This window comes from Oryzias latipes, chromosome 5 (genome assembly GCF_002234675.1).
Source record: "Oryzias latipes chromosome 5, ASM223467v1".
Taxonomy (NCBI): Eukaryota; Metazoa; Chordata; class Actinopteri; order Beloniformes; family Adrianichthyidae; genus Oryzias; species Oryzias latipes.
The window spans coordinates 28,833,529-28,860,113 of NC_019863.2; the positions used below are offsets into that span (position 1 = coordinate 28,833,529).

Below are 26,585 nucleotides of genomic sequence, written 5' to 3' on the forward strand. Positions count from 1 at the left end.
GAACTCAAAGAATTTACTTAAAGATGAGTCTGTAGAAAATCCGAAAAGTCCCAGTTACCACAGTGTTTTCTCTTAACCTTTGCTACTTTCAAAAGTGAATTGTGATGCTTTTGAACCAACACGATTCTCTGATTCTGCAGTGATAAATAAGAAAAATACCATAACGAGTTTACTGTCAGGTGCTAAGCAACTGCAGGCTCCTCATGAAAGATTTTTATGAATTCAAGTATATTTCTTTTTTTCTCTCTTGCCAGTTGTCCTCCACGCAGGACTGCGTTTATTTTACCGCCTGGTACACCAAGACTTATCCATTTGTTTCATGTTTCTGAAAGCTAAAGATATGTATCAGACGAAGACGCCTGGCGTGTCTGACACAGTGGTACGTTTTTGACGAATGTCCAAGAAAAAAATAAAAGAAAAAAACCGGCTGTGAATGACACAAAAACGGTTTTGTCCCCTTGTGAAAAAATTCAAGGTCTGCATTCCAAAAAACCTCATTGTAAAGAAAAAGCAAATGAATAAATAAGAACATTTATTTTTCATGTGGCTTAGTAATAAATCGAAATCTCTTATCTGGGTTTCATATTAATAGCATCTCTGTTCTTTGAGCTGTTGCTTCCTAATATAGGCTACATATATGAGATGCTGCAAGCATCAGAATTGTGAGAGCGTATTGATTTAGACATTTCTATTCCAGCCCAGGGATAAGGTAATGACTCCCCTGAGAGGGACTGGTGACCTTTAAATGATAAAAATTCACAATCTCTCAAAAGTTGAGTAATTATCGTATTTGAAATGTAATAAATCACATTGAAATGATTTAGGATTGAGAGAGTTTTAGCAGCCAACATTTATTATTGTTTCTGAGATTTAAAAAAGCAGCAGACAGTGATGCCTACAACATTCCTAAAATGTATCCTTATATGTAAAACGCAAACATGCAGACTCTCATACAAACACTTGTGACTAGAAAATGCTTCATAGGGTTTTATAAAAGTAGTTGTTTTTAATAGTATTCATTTAAGGCAATCCAATACAAAGCATTTCACAACCAACCGTATGACAGTTATCAAGTACAATAAAAACCCTTGAAATGTAAAGCAGAGATTCATGCAAACCAATATCAAAATTCAAATCAGACTAAAATAATAAACAGATTACAAAAGAGGATTAACTGTAACATGCAAATTAGCTACAGTTTCTTTGCCACTGGTGAGACAGAAAATGTTTCAGGGACCAGGCACAAGAGAAAAAGAATACAGTCCAGGGTTACTGTCGTGGTCGGCGCGGAGACGCCAGGTCTTGATGCGCTGACTCCCTTTTTTCAAACAGTATCTGCTGGCACAGTGTGCAACACAACCCAAAGAAACATGCAATTTATAACCATACCAACAAATCAGGGCTTGAGAAACCAGCAGTAGGAGAAATGGCTTGTCAGAAAATTTTCCAAAATAATCAAGAGATATATGCCAAACATTTAGCAGTTAAACGTGCATGGCTCGTGGGGCTTACGCACCCTCAAGACTCCCTGTCAAAAACAGGTTTCATTTAAAAATATGGTCACTGTTGTGGAAGGTTATCAGAGCCAAGCTGCAGCCGTTCCCTGAAACCAATCAAGACATTTTAAAGCCAAATACCAAATGTATCCTCATTTTTCAGCAGTCTCCATACAGTTCGTATACCCCAGGCATCATTTCCACCTTTGACAATCTAGTATATGATCCTTGAAACTGAAATACAACTTTAGGAACTTCTAATTGTAGTTCTGTGAACTCCAGCAGACAATTTTGTTTGCAAAATTAATCTTAAAAGGGCAGGTTACTGTATTAAATGAATCTTTAATTCTATGAATGGGTTCTTCGGTGCCAGAACACAAGAAAAAAACGAATTCATAGTTCCATATTTTTAAGAAAAAGTTCTGTTTTGAACCTTTCATCCATACTCGCCTCATACTGCTTTTCAATTTAGAACTAAATGAGGCAGAGTGACGGCCTCTCCAATCTTAAAGGCCTTTACTGTTTTCGACATAAAGGACTTCCATCTTCAATTATTTTGAGGTAAAGATAAATTCATTGCTGGGATGTTAAATGAAAGAGACTCCTTTTCTTTGTTCTGTCTTTCAGAAAAAGCTTCAAACGGAAAAAACACACTTAAAAGTCAATAATTGTAAAATTAATTAAAGAGTGATTGTTAATTACCTCATAGGAAAAACAGTTACTGCTCACAAAGGGAGATGAAAGAGGGGGATTCAACACAAATGTTAACTGAGAGGTATTGAAGAAACAGCAGAAAATGTTGGTCTTCACAGTTACATTTGCAGTTACTGTTGGAAACGTTGAACATGTCTTTACATTTACAAAAATGTTGAATATACTATATTAAAAAAAGGTTTTCACCAACACTGCAAATAACCGTTTTTTTATTTATTTGTTACGGTTTTGGTCTTCATTTTAAAACCTCGGACACACTGATGTGTAAATTTAGAAAACATGTGAGTGTCAGTCAATCACAGCAAATCATCAAACTCTAAAATGAATTTGATAGAAAAGTTGAACTTAGCTGTTTCAGAATTAAAACGTCCTGGATTTTCATCTCCAACAGCGACAGTGCAGTGTCTGAGAATGGATCGAAAGCTGAGGAACAGCAAATCTCTGTGAAGCACTTTGAGTTGGAAAGTTAAATAAAGTTAAGATTGAAGAATCCATGTAGAGCTGAGTCCCACTTCACTTTTAATTTCTACTCTTTGATTTTAATAGCATTCTCTTAAAACCAATAACTTCTTATAAAATCTCTTCAAATCAGATTGATTTTTGTCTAAAGACCCACTCCAATGAAAATCATATATTTTAACATGTACTTGTGGCATTTTTCAGATTATGGAGGGGATGTTTAAAGAAAATTAAGATTGAAATTGTGTAATTGAGTATTTCTTTATGCAAATTGATGTGAATCAGGATCAGTCGAAACATGCAGTTGAAAAAAAAAAGAGCTTTTTTGTGATGTAAACAACATACTGGGCGGTCCACAAGCTCCCTGTTCTACTCCATTCTGATGCATCCACTTGCAGACAAACAGATCCGTGTACGTCTTTGTTTTCCTTGTCTGAGCTGGCTTCTGGATCAAAACGGCTGGATTGCTGCAATATTGCTCGTCATTTTTTTTTTTGCACCGCTAGTGTTAGGTTAGGGGTTGACCACCTTGTTTTATTGATGCATCTGATTGGCCAGTTTATATTTTGAATAACTTCAACTATAGAAAAAATATCATTAAAAAAATGAGGATTATCCAGAACATTTTAACAGTCAGAGCAATGAATGACTGAGTAATAACTGTTTATTTCTCCATAAAGTCTATGGGATTTTGGCTTCTTGGAGCCAGCGGCCACTTCCTGTTTGGAATGCCAGGGGGTAGGAGTTCCTCAGTCCATTCTCATCTACATTACAGCCAATGCAATACATGAAGAAAAGTGGAAAATTACGTTTTTGTATCCGTGGAAACCTTTGAAGACAAAATAATCTTTGAATTCGTCTGCTGTGTGACTTTATCAGACTGTCCAATGCGTTTAAAGGTTGAGTTAACATGTCTTTAACATTACAGTTGTGCTGTTTTTAATGAGGACCATTTGTTTTCTTGCTTAAAAGAAATTGTTGAAAGAAAATCCCCCTTCAGTTCTCCTTTTTTGAGCTGCAGCTTTAAATACTCCTCAGCTGATCATAGCAAGGAAAAAAAGCTTATTTGGTGGGAGTTCAGTGCTTTATGTCTTAGGGGTGGTTGTGCTTTGCTTCCTCCTTTTCTTAATAACTTGTATATTAATTATTTTTATTTCAGTCCTCCATTACTGCAGCTTCAAATTAGCTACCTAACCACTGCAGATCTGTTTCCTCTATAATCCTTTTGCTATACTTGAGGGATTTAATAGAGGGGTTTTGCATAGCAATTAAATAAATACATTTTATCTACTTCTTCAGGGTGATAAAGGTAATTTTTTTAACAACATGTAATACTTATTACAAATCAAAGTATCAGGAAATGCTTAGCATCACCTTCCTGTAATTTAATGCAATAAAAAAGCATTTCTAGTTTTCTGTCCAACATGCTGAGCTGCTAATGTGCAGTCATTTGGTGATCTTTGTTGAAATGTTTCCCATGATTTTCAGCTGCAATTAAAAGTTGAAAAACCACAATATGTCAAAAATCACTCCGTCCCCATCATGGGTCGCCACAACGAAAAAGTCAGTTCAAGTTTAATGTTTGAGGTTAGGTTTAAAAATTGATATCAAACCAGTTTTTACTTGAGAAATGTAAAATCTATAAACCAAATTCATGAATCCATTTTTTAAAGTAAATATTGTTTTTATGTAACCACACTGGGGTAAATTTTAGAAGTTACCTACAATAATTCCTATAATTCCATTAAGATTTTTCTTTTGGTAAAGCATCAATGAATCTGTCTCAAACACAAATATGTTAAATATTAGAATTTATCCACCATTTTGATCCTGTTCATCTTAGATAATTCCAAAAGCTCAGACTGTATCAACTATATCATAACAGCCAAAATTAGTGCTCGTTGAAGCATAATTGACTTAAAAATGTCTTTAACTGCTCCAACAAAGAGAAACAAGTTTGTCATGTAACCAGTTTTCCGACAGTTCTTTCTCTCAGTCATGTTATAATATGTGAATTCTCTATTTTTCTTCAATAAAGATCAAATTAAATTAAACTTCAAAGACCTATTGGAACTTCATACACAGGGACAAACCTTTTAGCACCATAGCGAGCCATAGAAGTCAGACGGCTCCCTGACCTTTTGGGTTAGCCTCTCAATCTGACAGTTTTATTAGGACTTTTTTTCCTGATTTTTTTAAGTGGCTGATAAATTATTCATTTTCTGTGCAATCTATTAAACCTGAATATGAAGATTAACTGGAGACTGGAAAGTGAAATATTCATTATGATAAATCTTTACATCCTAAGTTCATGTGTCACAGCTGCAACAATTTCTATTAATGTTTTTATAATTATTAATGGCTTAAGTGGGAAAAAAAGTGACCTTGATGAATAAAATGTTTCTTCCTTGAAAAAATTAATAAACAGAAATTTTGTTACTCTGATTAAACATTGACAATTGCTTTTGCTGGATGTAAACAAATATTGTGCTTTTCATGCCCTCTATTTATAATTAAAAATACTTTAAAAATAAAGATTGTGCAAATTTCATATTTTATGGTTTTATTTGTGTCCAAACCAAATTAGATGTCCGAGCTACTCTTAATAAAAATGTCAAATAAATACTCTGACATGAAAACTAAAACTCATATCTAACAAGCTCCTATAAACATTTAACCTATAGGGTGGGAGGTGGTGGATCTAAAAACCATGATAACTGCTGCAGTAATGTGAATGCAGACACCCCCTAAATGTAAAAAATTATTGGAGAGGGGGATGCCTGAAAACGCCTCATCTTAGGCCACTCAGATGACGGATGACTGCAAGGTTTGGTTCTGAGTTCACACGTCCCGACACATTTAGAGAAACAACCACAAACAGGCACAAGTTTTAAGCACAACATGACCTTTTAGGAACCGACCTGCTGTCAAATTAGACTTGAAACAGTCACTGCCCGAAAGGCTTTCACCAAAAAGTCCTGAAAAGTTTGTTCAGCCTTTCCTGAGGAGACACTACAAGAAATTAATCACAGAAGAAGTTACATTTAAAAAAAAAAAAAAATCAAGGTACTGTTCTTGTTGACACTTGCAGGTTAGAGCACAAAATTCAACTCTTATTTCGAGGTGCGTCGCCATGTATCGACACCAGAAAACAAGAGGTAGAGAGTTCCCGCGGGACTCTGAATGGCTGCTGCATGCTGTCTGTCCAAAGAGGAGTCTCAGATCTGTGTGTGGTGGTGTGTGTGTCCAGGCGGTGTGTACGGGGGTGGAGCGGGGTTGGGTTTGACGCCTCGGCTCTTCATGTACGAGATGAACTGGTCGGGGATCTCTGCTAGCACGTCTTTAGCTAGCCGTGCCATGCTCAACACATGGTTACCTGTCCGGTCCATATAATCTCTGAAAGGAACAAACTAAGGGAAAAAAAGTATAAAAAGTAATTAAACCTTAATAACAACAAGATATAACAATGTGATAATTAAGATCTCAAAGATTGTCAGACCAAGTTGTATAATAGTTGTAATACAAGTTGTCTGGACAAAGAATAATGGAAAGAATAATGGAAATATCCCTTGGATCGCTTTCACAATGCACCTTTGAGAGCAGACTATAAATATTAACATTGTCACCCACAAGCAAGAGCTTGTTTGGTGTTGGTACTGCTAGAAAAACATGATCCAGAGAGTAAAAAGAAGAATAAAACCAAACTTTTAAGATATTTTGCAATTCTCTGACAGCTAATCAGTAAAGGCCTTTTCAAATCTGCATCAGACAGATTCAGATTTTAAAATGTTGTTATTTCTTTCTCCTGTTTGTCCTGATAAGTAGCTGAATAGAGTTTTGTGGTTCTGTTTTAAACTGTATGGGCAACCTCTATCTATATTTCTATCTAACCCTCATGTGTTTGTTACTAAACAGGATTTTTTCACATTATTTTTGATTAGTTTTGTTGCTTTAGTTGTTTTCTTGGTTCTATTTATGAAAAGGCAACATTTTTGTGCACAATCACACACTCAAACCTAATACACACAAACAAATCAAATCAAACTTTTTTATATAGCTTTTTTCCTATGAAAGCATAATATTAAGTGGTTTACATTAAAACAAATCAAAATAAAAAAATATAAATTAAATGAGCTCCGTCCCCATAACTACACCCTCCCCCCCACCGCCACCCTTTTCACAACTGCCACCCCATAACTGATGGGAAAAGACATGAGGAATAGAAAATAGGCTGACCACAAAAAAAGAAAAAGTTTGTTATTGGAAATGCTAATAATATTTGGGACCTCCCTCTCTGTGAACACTTGCAAAGCCAACCAAATGCAGCATCACAGGCGGAGACCAGCCTCACCACAGCAAAGTGGCGATGCGGGTCCCCGACAAGAGCTGCAGCGGCTGAACAGCAGCCAACCCAGAAGGAGAGGTTCCAGCTGAGGAAGCACCGGAAACAAAAATAAAAATAAAAAGTACACATGCTGATAAAAGCAATAAACAATAAAAAAAATGAAGCAAGGTAAATTAAAATCAATCATTAATAACCTAAAATTCATAAAACAAGATAAAATGGATAAATAAATACAAAACAAAAAAAATAAAAGTGGAATAGTTACGCAACACGTCACGGGCCAAAGCTGAGTTTCTGATCGGTTGACCAAATTCTTCATCAAAGTTTAGATATTTGAACTTGCATCAGAATTGTTGGCGCCTGAAATGCCGCTCCTAGCCCTGCAGCAAATCTGTACATTGGCTTAACATTAAAACTGGCTGCCCCTGCTGCGTGAATTGTGCTTGATGTGAATGTAGCTTGAGTCAAAGGAGAGAAACCTAAAAGTGTGCTTTGAGATGTAAAAGTGAAGGTTTCTTGATAGCAGTAACACTCTAGGCTGCTCAGTGAGGTCAGACAGAATCCTAAAATAATGAACTGTAGAATGCAGCCTGATGCAATCCAGTCCTGATGTGAATGCACCGCGACTCCTGTTGTCATGGTGTCAACGTTACTAGGCTTTTACGAGCTTTCTTAAGAAGATTGGAAGTAAATGAAGACGAGTAAAACATTGGTCCCTTTGTATTTTAAAAGTGCTGCTTAGATTGATCTGTTTTCTGTTACTTATCACAGTGCAACAAATATAACATTAGATAACGGGTAAGACCCAAGATAACATCTATCTATCTATCTATCTATCTATCTATCTATCTATCTATCTATCTATCTATCTATCTATCTATCTATCTATCTATCTATCTATCTATCTATCTATCTATCTATCTATCTATCTATCTATCTATCTATCTATCTATCTATCTATCTATCTATCTATCTATCTATCTATCTATCTATCTATCTATCTATCGCTGTCAGTGTGTCTTTTGGCAGAAATGGTACCTGCATAATAAAAGAACCAGGAACTCCGACCCTGTACTTACTCTGAAGATACTCAAAATCTGGATTTTTGACACAGCAGATGGTGAAGGATGACATCTCACTGTGTCTAAACCAACTTGGCAGGTGTTTTATTAAAAGACGCATTAAGTCTCCAAGGTGGTACAGCATCAAACATTTTGCATTGTTGTTCCCCTGTGATCTCCCAGCAGCCACATTTATGTCCTCATCCACGGACGCTGACAGATGGGGTTTTAATGTACCAGCAACATCAGTCAAGGTATGGAAGTGAAGGTGTGTGAAAGCGCTGTTGCTTAAACATTAAAATCCTAATTGTAGTCAAATACTTCATGAACCCATCTGTTTTTTTCCCAGATACTCCAACCATGAGAAATGACACCGTGTTTAGGGTAAAAAAAAAGGCAAATCTAATTATGCTGTAAAGGATGCTTACCTGAACAATGTCTCTCTCTGCCAATTTCCCCCGAGATGAGACTCTAATGTCATCACCATCCAGTTCCACCATCGCTACAGGGGCAAGATCACACACACAAACACAAGGAGAACTCATAAAAACCTCTGCCTTTAGTGCAGAGACCGCTTTAAAAGATTATTTGCATGGAAATGATGCAAAGTCTTTTTGCTCAGGTAAAACCAAAAACATTTTCCATCTTTATTGCCTTTTTAATCAACTAATAAGTAATTTACTTTAGATTTTGCAATTTAGAATCATCAGGACTAAACACTGCAAACCCAGCAATTAACCTCAGCTGATTCTATATCCAATTATGTTTGCGTACACCTACGCATCCTCTTCCCTCCAGGCTAAAATGAGCCTGCATTGTGTTCTTCCTCTCTGAATTGGAGCCAGGGAGATTAGCAGAAACTATAGCTGGCTGTGTGCAAGAACAAAAAGAAAAAAAGACGTTTTTGAGGTTAAAAACAGAAATTCACATTTTGACAGACTTGCAACCAAATATTAACTCCTAATTGTAACCCACTAAAGAGGTCTGGTTGTATATTTTCTCTCTCTATATATATTCAGATTTATTTTTTCTTGATATTATTCCTGCAGCAGTCCTGGACTGCAAGTACCAGATTGTTTTCCTAATTCCACTTTCTTACTGCACGTTTGAGTGAAATCCTCCCACCCCTCAATAAAATGGGGCCGACATCTCTATGGGGCTTACAAAACGTTTCAAAATCCACCAACGAAACCAATAAAACATGTATCAGGGATATCCAAAGAAAGTTTGAGATTATTATGGGATACCCAAAGGACCTATGGCTTGGCACCCATCTTGTGGCAAAGTCTAAAATTCATATTTTCCCACAACATGGAAAAAGAAAATTTTTGTTCGAGCGATCTTCACAAAATTTCACACACACACCACCAGCCTACCACCACGACCCACGTTTTGTTGATCTTTGACCTGGGAAGAGGCCGCCATCTTGTTTTTTCTTTCTTTCTTTTTTTAACGTTAACATTCACACCACTGCCACATCAATTCCCGGTTATACAAAGTTGTTCATCATGTATATTTTCAGTCAGTAAACCAGAGTACGTGTTCATAAGCATCGTTTTGTACACTCCCTTTTCCCTCTTAAATACTTTTTTTAGAACAGAACAGCTGTCGATCACACTCATCCTTCAGTAAAGATAAACTCGCATGGCCTTCTATCTGTTATCCTGAAGAAGAGAAATGTTTTATTGAAATTAAAGCAGATCTGGTCTAAGATATCCAGTATATTTGACCCATTTTGCCCACCATCTCGAAGCTTTATCTCTTTGCATCTCTACTGTGAATGTCAGTCTTTCCACAACACAAATGTCATGTATTGTTCTATACCAATCATCCAATGTTGGAACATCTGGTTTTAACCACTTTCTTGTTAAGGCCTTCTTCCCTCCCACCAGCAATGTTCTCTTTAAATATTTGTCTGCTACAGACCGCATGTGTTGTATTACTGTTCCCAAATATAGAGCAGATGCCTTAAAGGGGAGAGTTTTGTTAAATGTTGTCTCCAGACATTTATGTATTTCTTGCCAAAAGGATGTGAGTTCAGGACAATCCCAGAATATACGGTAATGGTCGGCTTCAGATGAGCCACATAACCTCCAACAACTTGTACCAACACCTAGATGTCTCTTTTGTGTGGGGTGATGAAGAATCTGATGTTTTTCCATACAAATTCCCTCCAACTATGTGAATGTGTGGTTCTCCATTGGGATTTACAAAAAAAATTTCCATTCTTCATTAGAAATGAACAATCTTCATTCTCTTTCCCATTTACTTTTAACACATTGAGTGTTTGGGTGTTGGGAGTCCTGCAGACCCTTGTTCTGTCTAGATATTATTCCTCGTCCCTCTTCTGCTGATATGTAGGCTGTTGTAAACACAATCAGTGTGTCCATCTTGTATTTTCAAAAAAATAAAAAGGATTATAAAATAAAATCACCAATTTTAAATCCTCCTAAAGATTTCGATCTATTGCTTCTTACTCTGCAAGCATCATTGGGAAGCTAAATGTTGGTTTTAAAGTTTGGAGGTTTTCCCTGCTTCTAGCATATTTCTTACTCGAATATTGTGAAAATGTAATACATGAATCGTTGGCCAAGCTTAGTGAACCAATATGCCGTACGATGTGAACATATGAGGAATGTGGGTGTGGGTGACAAAAACCTCTGTTGCCAAGAAGATCCAAAAAAGTACTTTTGCAGATTCTTCTTAAAATCACATAGACCCGTTTGCCACCCCCTGGTGACCAAAAAGTAAAATGGTTGCTATGGAGATAAGCCAACACAAAAGCCGCCATAAAAAACAAACAACAAAAACCTCTTTTAACAAATTTGTATGCAGCTCTGACCAGGGAGGCAGGGGAAGAGCGGGAGAGGAAGGGGTGTTTTGCAACCTCTCAGCGAATGAATGGGGGCATCAAAAGGGGAAGGCAAGGGTGGGAGTGGGCCATACAATGCTGCTCCCGGCTGCTTTCTGCTGGTTATGGCAGTTACGGAACAAAGCATTCACAACAATTGCAGGGAGATAAAGTTAGCATACCATCGAACTCAGCCTGACCAACTCCAACTATGATGATGGACATGGGAAGCTTGGCAGCCTGTGAAGAAAAAAATGATAATAAATTACTTTAGTTTGTTATAATAGTCAGTTTTTACTATTTGAAAAGTTATCTTTTATGATTTAAGTTATGTTAGTACACAACTAGAGGTATAAAACACGTTAAGCAATGACAAAAAACCTGAAAAGATGTTTAAAGGAGTCACGTGCTTTGTCATATAAATGTGAATAAACATGCACACCACTTAATCTAGAGACAGAAATCAGCAACTGCTGTTATCAGAATGTGGAGGCATAAACTGCTCAACAGTGCCGCCTAAACTGCAGGGACAGCAGGTCTTTACTATCAGTGCTGACGCTGTCACGATCGCGTCCCCACCAATCTCACCACTGATAGTTTTGCAGAAAAATGCTTTTCCCCACAAACACTTCAAAATGTTATCACACAATTGACAGGCTGGGAGGGCAAATTGCTGACCTGCAAAAAGAACCATATTGATAAAACACCAACAAGCACGGCAGAGGTGTCCAAACATGGTAGTTGGAATTGAGGGACGGACGTGTCAGCAAACAGCTCGATAAGGTCTGACACGCACACTTGGTGAAGGGATGAACCAGGAGAAGAGGGAGGAGAGGAGGTGGCTGCTTCTGCAAGTAAAGCCTCCCTCCTCAATCGCCCACCCAGCCACTCCCAAGCTCCACTGCAACTAGGGAGGATTCAGTGTTTGTCATCTAGAACAATTCTCTGAATAAAATCCAGATTTCGGTGAAAAATAACTTGAATGTAACAGCCCAACCATTTAAAGCATATATTTCCAACACATAACATTTTCAACAAAAAGTGGAAACTTAAAGTTTGGATGCTCTATATAAACGAACCTATATTACTGCAAGATTTGAAATCTTTACCTCACCTTTAAAAGCATCATTAATTTACTCTTTTTTTCCCTTTACCTTTCACATGGAAATGCCAACATATTTTACAGGCTTACCTCGGAAAAATTCAATTTTAAACAAAATCTTTTTGTCAACGACAGAAACAACAACAAAAAACAGTCAGATTTGCAAGTAAATTAATGCTTTTTCAAGTCAAAACCTTTACTTAAAAAAGTCTAAATGTATTCAGCAGTTCATAAATTAATATTTTTTACTAATATTTAACCTCTTGGACCCGAGCTCTTGTTTGACATGCCTTTTTTTTTTTTTCGTAGTCACAGGGCCCCAACTGTGGTAACGTGATGTCCACATATGTGGACGCTAGGTGTATAGAGGTTAAGATAAAAATTGTAAGAATAAAACCATTTATTTTCTTAAATTTTGAAAATTACTTTGGTATTGCTTTAACATTTTCTTTTATTGATTTTACTCCCATAAATATTCCCTGGTTTTTTTTTTTTTGCAGTAGCACAGCAATTATGTAATTTAAATAAAATTTACTGTATGAAAGGACACACCAGACAATTTTTTTTAAAAACCTCCAATTACCCCTGTGGGCAAAATCTAGATATTTTTGAACACAGTATTCGCAGCATGGACCTTTCAGTTCTTATCATGACAAACTCAAATACGCTGATAGTGACAGGGATGAACACATTACTATCAACACTTCTGCAGCAGCATTGTGGCAGATCAGTGTGATTATCTGTTCTTAGTGCCTGCCTGTCATATCCACAGAGAGTCAAGTAAGTAACTCCATACTCAAATATGTAAGACTACGGCCACATACCCCAAAATACCCTAAATGCAAGTTTTTAGCTAAATCTGCAGGTGGCCGCATTTGTAATTGAGAGGCGGCAGTCACATTTTTACACGCTGCAGATTGGCCGGGAAGGTTTTAAGAAAAATGTCTAATTAAATGGTGACCGGACGTTTTTTTTTTGCATCGGTCGGTGGCCGCAGGCGCATTTACAGGTTGCACGGTGGCAGTCCAGTGTCAGGCGCGTAGAAATGCAGCAGCATGATAATCAACTGATAGTAGGGTCTCCAATGTCCCCCAAATCGTCTGATGATCGGTCGATGTCAGACTGCCCCCCCTATGCTGCCGTCCCACTGCCACCGTCCAATTGTTAGAAATCCTACGGTAGCAGCAGGGGGAGTCGACAGGGGCTGTTGACATGGGATGGGGGCCCGGTGATGACCAAACATCAATCTGGCAATTCCGGCCACTGTGGGTCTTGCACATATGGGGAGACGCCATTGAAGCTGCACAAAACTCATCACGACAAGATTATAATGTGTGCTCATACTCTGAGTTGCAGAAAGGCCCACATTTTATATGACCCCTGGGCTACTGAGCGGCTGGCGGCACTTAACAGGGATGGCCGCCGTATTGAGACATTTATACATTGTTTAATCAGACTGCCACCGCCCAGCTGTTGCCTGATTTTGTTATGACGGACCAAAAATCCGCTGGACTGCCATCGTCTACATCCATGACCACGGCAACGATTTTCTTTTTAAATTGGGCAGCAGCATCCAATCATGAAGATTCTGCCGATGGCTCCCCATTGCGCAAAGGTAATTGTATGTGTGACCGTAGCATAATATAGTATTAATATAGTTGAAGAAAATTTGAAAACATTCATGTTAGCTGACCAAATTAATGACCAAATTAATGAATTCATCAATAAAAAACTTTTTTAGCTAAAATTTTTAACTTAAACTATCATTGATTTTACACTTGTAATATCTGAAGTTTCTGTGTATTTTGATATTTTTTCCATATTTCTCATGTTTTGCTTTTTAAGGCCTAAATCCCTAATGTTTTTGCACATCATATTTTGTATTTCATAAGGAACATCTGCATGTTTGTACTTTATAGCACCACTGCAATTCTAGTGTTTGCCTAATCACAAACAGGCGCTCGTTGCTGCTGAAGTTGTGGCATCTCAAAGCATATAATTACACACTGCAGATCCTTTTATTCTCCAGTGTTTTTGCCACCACTTAAGTATTCTGCACACAACTGTAAGACCATAAACAGATGCTGTTGCCATCAGGCAATTATTTTAGTTTACGACACAATTCAATCCTTCTATGAGGGTCAAAGTGAGTAGAGGGAAAAGAAAAGGCTTTTTATTACATAATTTTCATTAAATAATGTTAAGAATGTCTTAAGATGATTAGTGGTTATTAAGAAAAGCACAAGTTTAACAACATTACTCTTCATCTTATATTTAAATGTCTATAGGTCAAGTGTAATTACTTTAAGCTGCAGATAGAACTTTCTCAGCTTCAGTCAACAGCTAAACCTATTATTTCTTTTTTCATGTAATATAAAAATTGATTAAACAATATTTACAGTTAACCTTAAGCATTACATGATATTTTAAAAAAGCTAATGTGCTGCAAATTAGCTTTTGAAAATATTACTTGACAATTTACTTTTAGGCCATTTGTATGTCCAATCATATTTTGATCTGTTGTAAAAGCGTTCTCAGCATTCTTTTCATTATGATTTTTTTAGGACTTAGTTTCAGCAGAGCGGCAGTAGTTCTTTAGAAATTGGCTGATAATTGTTGATAATGTCAATGACAGAAATGCTTTGATCTAATTCAGCATGTGAGTTGCCCCACCCACATTCTGGACCTGCTCATCACAAAGGGGGTTAATATTTACAATGTCAGTGTGGTTGATGTTGCCCTCTCTGATCATTTCTGTGTATTCTCTGACCTGTCTGTTGCTTCCAAACCACCACCTGGCCCTGCAGTTGTCCAAAGGAGACAAATAAATGAGAGCACTAGGGCACAGACATGTTAGTGCCATATGAACCATCTCGTACTCTGAGGACCTCAGGGGCCGGCCTCCTGTTGATTCCCAGAGTCAGAACTAAACAAGGGGAATCAGCGTTTCAATATTCTGCAGCTAAAATCTGGAACAGCCTCCCTGAAGGCGTAAGACAGGCCTCTTCTGTGTTCATGTTCAAATCTAGACTTAAAACATTTCTGTTTAGCCGTGTATGTGACTGAAAGGTCCTATCTGCACTTTTCTTTCCTTTCCTTCCTTTATTTTTAAATCAATTTTCAAATTTTTTCTTTCTTTTAAAGTAAATTTTACGTTGATTATTTCTATGATGTATTGTGATTTTAATGCATTTTTCTGTTTTGTGAAGCACCTTGAATTACTTTGTGTATGAATTGTGCTATACAAATAAACTTGCCTTGCCTTCTGAGATGGGACTCCTTCGCCTCCCTAATATGGAGAGCTCTCTGTTTACATGCTCTTCTGAGTTTGGGTGGGTGGGGTTTTGGCGGAGCAGGGAGCTTGTGGTCCACCCAGCGCCTTTTTCTACATCACAAATATGCTGTTTTTTTATCTGCATTTTTTTGCCTGCTCCTGCTTCACAATGATTGGAATAAAGAAAAACTCAGAAATGCAATTTTGAGCTTGATTTTCTTAACGTTTGACCTCAATCATCTGAAAACTGCAACAGGAACATTTATAAAACACGAAAAACATAATTTTGATCAAACTGTGTCTTTAATGGGCGGCAGTTTAGCTCAGGCGGTTGAGCAGGTCGTCCAACAACAGAAGGGTTGGCGGATCGATCTCCGCTCTCCCCAGCCAGCTGTCCCCCCTCCCCCCGAGCGCGGCCAGTGTGCAGCTCACCGCTCCCCCTGGGTCAAAGTGGGGAGAAGAATTTCCCCATTGTAGGATGAGTAAAGCATCAATTAATATTCAAGGGAATCACCCAAAAATGCTTTTAAAGATATTTTTTCCTTAAATTACACTGCAGGATGGGAAAAAAGGGTCTAATCAGGAATACATCTATGTGCATGTTTGCAGTCAAGCCACGCATCGTCAGTCAGCAGTGATTGGTCCAAGTTGGTCCGAGTCCACATTTCAACGGCAACCGCTCTCACCAATAAGGAGTGAGCATTTTAGAAGACCACACCCCTTCCACCCAAAGTGAGCTCTGGAGAATCTGTCAACTAAATGCTTCGAAGGTTTGAGGAGCTGCAGATTCATAAGAGCTGCTGAATGTTATTGTCTTAGCCATGCTTTATGTTTAACAAAGCATCTGTTCATACATTTAGAAGTTATTCTGAGCTGGTTCTTGCAACAGTTGGGCAAATAAAGATGTTTGAGAAGGAAGCGTTAAGAGAAATTGTATTTTTTGTTTTTGTTTCATTGTGCTTTGTTTTTTTCAATATTGCTTCCTGTCTTGTTGCTTTAATTCATATTTTTTCCCGCGGTATGAACCAGAAAGAGGGCCAGACAAAAAGCAGGAGAGGCCTACATCGATCATGCTTCGATGCAGGCACGGCTGTGTTTCATGTCTTCACCGAGTTCGTGCTCACTGTTAAAATAAAAACTATTTTCTGTAAATGGTGAGATTTCAGAGAAATAACAAAGTTCTCGGCTTTTAACCTCAGTAACTTTATGTGCAGGTTACTTGCTTTGTCCTTTTTTTTTTAAACTTTTCTTTTTGGGAGTTTTGGAATAATATGTCATCCACAGCTAGTGTCATAAGGACTGATGTTTGGTTTTGTGAAATAAAAACGAAAACCTTCCGTATTGCTTCATGATCAGTGTTGTTGCTTACATGGTAGGTGGAGCTACCAAGAACCATCTTCCATGACCCCAAAGGGAGAACAGTCGTTTTTCAGAAGAACCCTCCAGTGAAAAATGTCGGAAACTGTTTAAAAAGTCTGCAGGCAAATCTGATCAGCAGGTAAGATCCCCGTAACAAGTGTTTCAAGGAGAGTCCCCTAATTTAAAATCTGAGAAACCAATCATCTGAAACCTCCATCCCTTAAGATTTTCTTTGGATGAGCTGATCTCAAAGAGGTAATTGAATGTCTGTCTCAATTTAATGAAAGAGCACTGGCTTCCAGCTAAGAATATCATCCAACCTGACATTCCTTGTTGTCATTTGATACTAGTTGTTTCTTTCAGATATTCAGTAGTGATAAGATGATAAGACTCCTCTTTATCTGCCGTCTTTGTTCACAGTTCCTGCCACATAGGTCAATCAAACTTCTCAAACTCATTACTCCATCTTCGGCTGTGAAGCCTTCCGCTTTTCTGCTTCAAATGACTGGAACATAGTTTGAAATCAGCTTCAAACTTTCATCACTAACATCTGTTTGTTCAGACAGAGACTTCACCAGATCATTGCTGATACTTGTTCCTGTGTCCTGTGCTGTTAAAGATCGACTCTGATGAAAATTGTGTTTTCTGGGTTAGGGGTTTGTGGCATGTTTCTGATGATAGAGGACATATTTAAGGAAAATTAATCTTACAGTTGGATTACTGAGTATTTCTTTATTCAAATTGTTGTGAATCAGGATCAGACAAAAAAAAATCCCATTTAAAAAAAAGTGAATTTTTGAAAATACGTTGAGGGCTACAAGCTCTCTGCTCCGCTCCATTCTGATGCATCTACTTGCAGACCTCTAGATCCATGTACTCCAGTTTCTTTCTCATCTGAGCTGACAATAGCTTTGATATTGCTCGCCATTTTTGTTGCACCGGTCAGGTTATTTTGGAGTTGAGAAGGTCTATAAACTAGAAGGAGCGCAGGTAAACAGAAAGCTCTCAGCAAGGTAGAGGTAATGGGTGGGTGAGGTTGCTTTGCCCCAGTGTTCCTGTTCACATCTCAGAGGTGAATTTCGTATAAACTGCTGGCGCTCTGCAGAAATTATGTCCTATAAAATGACAGGTTTTTATGATTTTGGTTATAAACAGCAGAATCATAATTAATAGACCACTGGGAACACTTTGAAAATAGATAAAATATGATTGGAGTGGGAATTTACCGTATTTCAGTCAATCTTGTGTATGCACACTTTTTTTATGTCATTTACATCAGTAAGAGCACTTGGCCAAGTCATGTTTGTAAATTCTCATACATCTCTACCTGGATAAATAATGGTACTACTACTATGTTTGGCTTTCTTGTTTGTCTGATCATTTTTATTTAAATAAATGGCACAAGTAATCTTCTACTATCATTTAAGATTGCTTTGATAATATAACAGCTGTGGTAATTTTCTTCAAAATTATCTAAATTTGGATTATCATTATTACAGAGTGAAGATATAAAGACCAAATAGACCAAACACGTAAAATCTTGTGTCTGCATGAGGTGTGTGTCTTCCAAAACAGCATTATGATACAGAGGTACAGCAGCAGGAAAAGCAGCAGAGACTGTCTCGCTGAGGAAATCTGTTCTTTTCTTTGCATTTATCAGCAAGATCATGGACTTGTTTGTATTCTGCTCATGTTGGTAAAAAGCTTGCCAGCAGCATAAAGATGGGTAAAGTCTGTTGACTCACAGTCCTGTCGTCCTTTCAGAACACAATGTGTAGAGCAGGTAGACACCAAAAAAGATACGGTGGACCATCTACTATTCCACAACTAAACACCAAATACAAAGAAACGTTCAAATTAAGTAAAGAAAAAAAAGTATCTATAAATCGAGAACTTCTTCACACATACTTTTAACCCACTCCATTGTGTTTTTGGTGTTTTTTTACATGTTCTTGTGGCACTTTTTGATGATGAAGGACATATTTAAAGAAAATTAAGCAGAAATTTGTATTTTCAGAGTATTTCTTTATTCAAATCAGAGCAAAACGCTCCTGTGAAGTTGGGATTGTGAGGGGCTGTGAGCCAGTGGGAAAGTACGTAAACATAGAGCTCTAACTTATGGGCGACAGGACGGGGGGTTGCATTGCTCAATGTCAATGGTCGCACCCACACCCAAAAAAAATGCATAATCCCAAGTAAAAGAACACCAGGAACACTTTGAAATAGACCAAAAAATGATCATGGTGGGATCGTCCTTTTATTAAGATAAGAAATATTTTTCCTAAAGTGCTCCATTGGGATAAATGTCTTAAATGGAGTTTAGACATAACTGATACTATATACTGTAAAAGGAGAAGGTTTTTAAAGTATGAATTACAGAGACTCAATAGAGAACGCAAAGCAAGAGAAATATCACAATCTCCTACAGATTTTTTAAATGATGAATATTGTTCCAACGTTTTTAATTGCATAAAACTGCAGCAATTTAATTCCGATCTGAATGTTGGAAGATGAGAGGAAACCAAAACAAAAAAAGAGTAGAGCAGTTTAAAAGGGAAACACATGCAGACAGGAGGCAATTCTCTGTTAGTGAGAATGGGAGATATTTTAAAAATAAATTTAATTTGCAATTGGGCCCAAGTTCTGATTTAAGGAGGAGACTTGCAGATGACTGACATGTTGTTATCTGTAGTGCAGCGTATAGTAAATCATATAAATATTTCTAACTGGACGGACACATAAAAACATTTGAGCACGTTTGAGCAGAGGTTCATGAATTCTGAATTTAGCCCCTCACTTTCTCTGAATACTTTTTCACTTTTCTGTCAAGCAAACATCTTAGAGAATGAACATGCACGATGGAGGTTGTTTCATCCCTCACCCAGCACCGTGAAGAGCAGAAAAGGAGAGCAGTGGAAGCAGCAAGGATCAGTCGACCACAGGACTGCAGGCAGTGAGATACAGCAGCAGGCAAGATCTTAAAAGGAAGGTGTGGCTGTTCTAATGTTTTGACTAACAGTCGCAAATTCCCTTTAAATCCAGTCTGCTGGGTGTTCTGTGCCTGTGGCAGGCAGAGGAAACGGAGGCGTGGGAGGGAAGTAAAGAGCGAGAAAGAAAAAAAAACATAAGGAAAGCAGCCATCTGTTATTTTACATCTGAAAGAAGAAAAAGTGAGGACAAGTTTAAGGAAAATCTTGGGAGAATTCATCACAGTGGTTTTCTTTCATTTCCTGCGACAGTAATGTGTTTGATTCGTTTACAGCCTCTAAGTGGGAAAAGAATCAGTCTTTTACTGAAGTAATTCATTCATCTGTTGATTGCTCTTGATATTTTTAGGACAGCCACAACACCACATTAAATGCCACAGCTTTCAATGACATCGCCCTGGTGGGAAAAATGGTGGATTTATTATTTTTTAACTATGGCTCCAGCAGCTGCGTTTCCATTGACTTGCGACAACTAACTTGTCTAAAGGAGACACAATTTAGCATTTAGAAAAAAAAGCATTTGCACTTGGATGAGGTGGTTTTTGAGTCGTATATTGAAAGTGATATATTTTGCAAAACTGCAATGGGAACACTTTTTTTTTAAATTAAATGAGTCATGTGACCAACAACCGGATGGCAATTCGCTTCTTGGTAAGAACTGGGACGCACAGCGGGCGCCACAGCATCGCACAGCTCATCAAAAGTTGAGCGTGTCATGCAGAATGGATGTATCCACAGCTCTTTTGTGTAATCACCAAACCCTGATCTCCCAAAATGGCCTCATCTATAGCCGCTCTCACATGTGAGGAGCTCGCAGCTCTATGGCCTGAAGAAGACGCTGACGTCTCCCTTTGATAGATGATGAAGAGCTCTAGTGCGGTGGCAGAAATGTAAATAAATCTGCTGTAAATGCGGGCAAATAACCTCAGTTGCTAAGGAAGTTTACTCTTGCAGATTTTTTTAAAATTTACATGGATCTGTTCGGTATCCCCAGGTGACGAAAACATAAAATGGTTGCTATGGAGATAAAACCCATGTGTGTGTTTTTTCACATTTATTTGACACATGCAGATCTGAGCAGGCTGGTAGAAGCAGAGGTGGGGGAGTCAGTGAGATTTCTATGTAGGCCATGAGGACAGTGGTGCGTAACGGCTGCTTAGCAAGTGAGGTCTGGTCAAAGGTGGGTGGCGAGGGCGGGTAGAGGCGGGCAGCAAGGAGGGGGGGCAAGTGGCGCCTGTGGGCCATCCTACGCTGGTTTAATTTATTTGTGGTTTAGATGCCACATTGCAGAAACTCCTGCTACGGATTCTGTTACTTTTTTCAATGATGTGAGTGACAAAGTGGTGGTGTTGGTAACAACTAATTCAAATTTACAAGCAAACAGCTGGAAAAAAATTCCCAAAACAAGATTGCCTGAAGAAAAAGCATCAAGGAAATAAGGTATGAGCAATACAAAAGGAAAAGTTGGAGGTCAAATTTAAACAATTTATCCTTTCTACCTTCAAAGGGAATGTGAAATCACCTGCAACATGAATGGAAAAGCGTGCAGTGCACACTGGGAGGTGGTTGCAGGAGCAAAATCCTGACTTCTGTGCTTCTGTTGCTCTTCAGACAAAAAAACTACAGAGCTATAAAAAAGGAAGGGTTGCAGAACTTGTTAACACCAGATGGTGCGTTTACTGAGATCTAAGAAGAACAGTCTTTGCATCCTGGATATTATAGAAATATTGCCTGTGTCTCCATCAATAGAGAACACTGAAACAACCCCCAAACGGCTCCCTGATGAGTTTCCTGCCACGCCTCTCGCTTTGTACTTCCCTTTCCCCGGCAGTCTGTCAGCAGATTTTAATTTTTCGTGTGCTATTTCTTTTGCATCAACAATCTTTGCAGCTACATTGCTTTCCCTTTGAGAATAAAGTTAAATTCAAACTCAAGGGGAAGTTTTTTTTCTTTTGCATAAACTAATTTTTTCTGGAACTCTCCCCCTCCCCTCACTTATTCTTACATTTACAATAGCCTCTTTGGTCTGAGCCATGTCTGAGATGACGCCGTCTGTGATGATGAGGAGGACGAAGTACTGCGAGCCGTCTTGCACTGCTGCCGCATACCTGCACACAAAAAAAGAGCACTAAGAAGCATCCCACATGAAGTGTGAGCTGAAGGATTGATGTGGAACATGAATCTGTCACTAGAGAAGCATAATCAGGAGCGCCAACATCACGCAAACTCAATCAAATGCTATTTGTTATCGCTGTGCATCAGTGCAGTTCCTCATGAATACAAACATGAGGCAAATGACCACACAAATGAGCGTGAAAGGGAGTTCATTTTCTTGATAAGATCTCCCCCTTTACAAGTTCATCCATTCAAATGCTAAACACAGACAAGTTGTGTTTTCCTGATGCAGCAGTTTGTCGTCCCTGTTCAGGCATTTGTGGCTGTTAGGTTATAAAGTCGTGTTCCATGATCGAGCTCTGGTGTAATTAGATGGAAAATTGACTGGATGAAGCTCAGCAATTAGGACAGTGGAGGGAAAAAAATTCAGTGAGAGGTGATGCTGCCGTCCCACTGAAATGGTGGTTTATAGGTTTCTGTCAGATGATAGATGTGAGCTGAACTCCAGTGGGAGCCCACAGGCCCTTCTGACATCCGTTTTACAGATTAAATCTGGTGCTGTGCTGCTATAAGTCAAGGAAAATTGCATATTCCAACAAATCTCAGCGTGTTTTAGGAGGCAGCTGCGCTTATTGTGCATTGAGGAACTGACAAAAATCGCTTTATTATTTTTGTTAGTACAAATTAACTCTAAATCCCAGACCAGAGAATATAATTTGGTATTTTTTGTGGTAAATAAAGACTTTTTATCCTGCAGTTGTGGCTTTGTGTTGTTGCTCTACGTGTCGGAGTGACCCTACAAAGTCCCAAAATAATCAAGTTCAGGAATGAGTGCTGCACACACAGGCAGCACTCAGCCCAGTTCAGGGTCACACAGAGGCTGCAAGCTGCCAAAGTGAGAGAAAAGTAATGAAAATTCTGTTTTGTATTTTGAATTTGTATGTGTGATCTCATTTTCTGGACTGCTGCCTCTCTGCAGGAAGCCTCCCTGCATGGCCTTCTCACCTGGCCACGTGGTTCACTACAGGAGCGAAGTTAGTTGGTCCATACAGCTGCACTGTCTTCAGGCTTTCATGGTATGCCTCTAAAATGCCTTCAATGCCATTGCAATAAGGATTTTCCAAGTTACCATTCTGGAAAACAAAAAAAAAAGGGTAAAACACCAATTTTAGGGGTTCATGAAATAAAGATGTGACTAAAAAAGTTATAGGACATATTCAATTACAACAGTGGGTTGTCAAAATGAAATAAAAAGGTGGGCAATCACCAGTGGAAATTCATGAGACACCCGGCCGTCAGGTGGAAGTTTGGCCCCAAAGCCCAGAGCCGGGAACATCTTGTCGCTGTCGTAGTCCTGAATTATTTCCCCAACGGCCTTCAGGGCCATGGCGTAGGCATTCAACTGGTACGGGTTCATGTAATGCAGGGAGGTGGACTGGGATGGATTACCTGTCGACAAGGGGAAGTTCATAATGTTGATAAAATCTGCATGATTTGATTTAAAATTAATTTGGTGATTTATTTATAAGCTAAAGAACTCTTTTTTTCTACATCTTAAGATTAAAAGTGACTTATTTTTCAGGTAAAACCTTATTCTGATTTAGTCTTTCCCAAAAAAAGCATCAGAGGTTGGATGACAGAGCTAAATCTGTACTCTGGTATGGGGGGAAAAATACTTTTAAAGCTTACGCAAGAGCAAACTAAGTAATCTTCCAAGAACTAATTAGGATATGACAACAAAAAAGCAAGAAATAAAATAACTACTCATGTTCTGAGCATCACTTTAAACAGAATAGGATTTACTGGCTGAAATGTATGCACAAACATTTACAGAAAGAATAAATACAATAAAAAAGAACATTTCACTTCTAACATTGCACAGTCACTGTTGTGCAGATGAAGCACAAACAAAGAAATAATTAGACAATTGTCTATTGTAGAGGAGGAAGAAGACCTCTTTTGTTTCAGATTTCGTATAGTTCTTTTTAAAATCTGTTTAAGTATATTAATCTCAGTAAATATAAATCACTGTTGGTAAAACATTTTTCTACATAAAATATTTTAGGAACATTCCAGTATAGCCTTTAAATGTGATTTGGTTCTGATGAACAAATGAGAACAGAAGGTTGTTCGTCTGCAACAATCATTATCAAAAACAGAAAAATTGAGATTTCTAAAAAGAATCGCAGGAAATACACTTAAAAGGAAAACATTTGAAGCTTTGTGCTCCCCGCAGACAAGTTAACAAATCCCAGAAACTCCAAGCAGGAGGAAAGAAGCTCTCATTTGGCACCAGAAATGCTGAAACTACATTAAAGTTGTCCTTTAAAGCACACATCCAGGTAAAAAGAGGCGTCTTTTAAAAAGATTTGAATCCTTAATAGTCTACGCAATCACCGGTGCATGAGCCACTCACATTGACCATTTACAATGATGTAGGAGTGAAGCTAACAGTTAGTATTCTCGTTAAAAATTTACCATGATGGTTTCAAATAGCTTTTTAGCTTTGACATTTTCAATTTCAAACAAAACAAAATATGAGTTCTGACACATAACTGTGACACTTTCTGGAATTATTCCTTATAATGGCTATAAAGTTTAGTGGCGGTTTGCCGGATTTTTAAATGCATTTTTCCATTCTTATAACTTTTTCTTCGCATTGATCTTTGGATTTGTGTTTTTTTTTTTTGGTCTCTATGCGTTTGATCTTTGTTATAAAACAAACAAAAATAAACTTTCTTTTTTCTCTATTACTGTGATTTCTTAGGTCAAAAAAGTCAGAATTTACTACTTGGAATAGAGTTTCTTTGTCATTGTTTGGGTTTCTTTGTATTAGTTTTTTGCTTCCATAATGTCTCCGTCATGATTTTAGGTTCTGCTTCCTGTTTTATTTTGAAAGGTTTCCTGTTTTGTCATGCTTTTGAGTTTTACTTCCCTGGTCCCAATCTCTCCTGATCATGTTCACCTGTGTCTTGTCACTCCTGTCTGTAGTCTTGTCTCTGCCGTCATCTTGTGCTGGTCCATTAACGTCTCTTTCCTGGCTGTCATGTCCATGTCCGTCTTCTGCCCTGTTTACCTGGTTAGCCCACAGTGAGTTTTTGTTTCCCTGCTTAGCAGCGCCTTTCGTTGTGAATAAACCCCTTGCCCTGGAACCGTGTGCCTCCTTTCTCTGCATTTTCGGGTCCAGCCCTCCCTACCTGTCATTCTTGGACTGTTTCAGGTTTATTGCGTAATTATTATGTAATATAATCAAATGGTATCTGTTAAAAAAAGAACCTGCAATCAAGCATTTCTCAGAAAAGCTGCACAACAGCCTGTTTGTTAAAGTACAGTGGAGACAGCCCGGCATCAAAGAAGTATAAACCAGCAATCCACCGTTTGGTTGAGATTTTTCCCTCTTCTTTGCTTTTAACAAGGAAAACAGTTCAACATTATGTGCAGAGAAAAGGAGAATGGTTGGAACAAATCAATGGTCAAAGAACGCAACACATTTTCAACAAGGCATCAAGGTGAACAGCAATATACCAGGGTGTGAAGTTAGACTTGAAGTCAAGTGTTTTTAGTTGATATAAGGGTAGATTTTTGAAAAGTGGGTTTCTGCTGCTATCGTTTTCAGCTGTTTGTGAGTCAAAGCGATGATCTGTCTTTCATTTTCGGCTCTTCTGAGAGCGTCACAGACATCATTCAGCTGCTCCTCTTTCATGAGCTTGGAGCTTTTTCTTCCTAAGAGGAGCCACCAAGCCCACAAGATCAGAACAGACAGAACTAAAAAAAGAACAGAGAGGCTCACAATAGCTGAGGTTACAGGCAGACTGCCGTGCACGGATACCAGAGTGACCGAGGACCGGTTTAAACGGGGAAACAGAACTGCACGGTAAAGGCTAAAGCAGCCAAATGCAGCCAAATTGCATGACAGATTTCATGAACAAACTCAATCCAAAATCCAGCACAGAGTGTGTGTTTCTTCTCAGGTGTCAGACCAGTTACTGAGCGTTATCTTTGCAGCCTGCAAAGTCCATTAGAAAATCTTTACTAAAGTCTGAAGGCTGCCAGATCAGCTCACAAAGCACAGAAGAGCTCAAGTTTGTGCCAAACATCTGTGGCCCAAAGCGAAAGAACAATGATTGTGCCAATCAAAGCCTGAGATGCTGCAGAAAGACTTCAAAAGATGCCGGACCTCTAACTCAGCTAGTTGCCCAAGGGGAGCCAAAAACAAGAACGTAGTTCTGGAGTCAAGTGGACCAAGTTCATGAAACTCAAAGTGAATTCAATTCAGTCTGTCAGAGCATAAAATCAATTTTCTGCAAGATACACAATTAAACAGGAAAGTCCTGACTTCAAGTGACCAAGGGTAAAATCAAAAACACAAAAACATTTCTATGTCTCCTTGCCTTTATTGTGGGATCATAGCCGAAAGACATTAGGAGTCACACAGACCCACAATATAGTGTATTGACCATTAAACATTCATGTCTAACGATTCTCTGGAGCAAAAAAGTAATTTGAAAAAGAGGAAAATATTTTAGAACTAAATGTATAGATGTATACTCATAATACAAGTATTATCACTGATCTGCAATAATTGAATTTCTTTATTTTTTTTTAACTTGTCCTGTCCAACAGCTGCATTGGGGATTTTCAAAGTTAAAGACCCACTCCAAAAAGAATCCTGTTTTTGGTATTTGTAACATGTTCATGTAGCATTCTTCTCATGATGGAGGATGACAGAATTTACAATTAAAACTGTGCTTCTGAGTATTTCCTTATTAAAGCCACAATGGATCAGGAGCAGATATAAACCCGCGTTCTGAAAAAGCTCAGG

The 26,585-nt window shown here is 38.2% G+C and overlaps 1 protein-coding gene across 2 annotated transcripts in view; it reads right to left on the reverse strand.

Moving 5' to 3' along the window:
* Positions 1 to 832: 832 nt before the first annotated feature.
* LOC101170754 (copine-8) overlaps positions 833 to 26,585 on the reverse strand; it is a 314,618-nt gene continuing 288,865 nt past the window's right edge. For both annotated transcript variants that reach the window (XM_020703540.1, XM_011475541.2), the window contains 6 exons: positions 23,031 to 23,212; positions 22,769 to 22,896; positions 21,654 to 21,756; positions 11,109 to 11,166; positions 8,504 to 8,577; positions 833 to 6,079 (listed from right to left, as the gene is read on the reverse strand). In XM_020703540.1, coding sequence (XP_020559199.1) covers positions 5,888 to 6,079; positions 8,504 to 8,577; positions 11,109 to 11,166; positions 21,654 to 21,756; positions 22,769 to 22,896; positions 23,031 to 23,212 — 737 coding nt within the window. In that variant the 3' untranslated portion in view covers positions 833 to 5,887. The remainder of the gene's footprint in view (positions 6,080 to 8,503; positions 8,578 to 11,108; positions 11,167 to 21,653; positions 21,757 to 22,768; positions 22,897 to 23,030; positions 23,213 to 26,585) is intronic.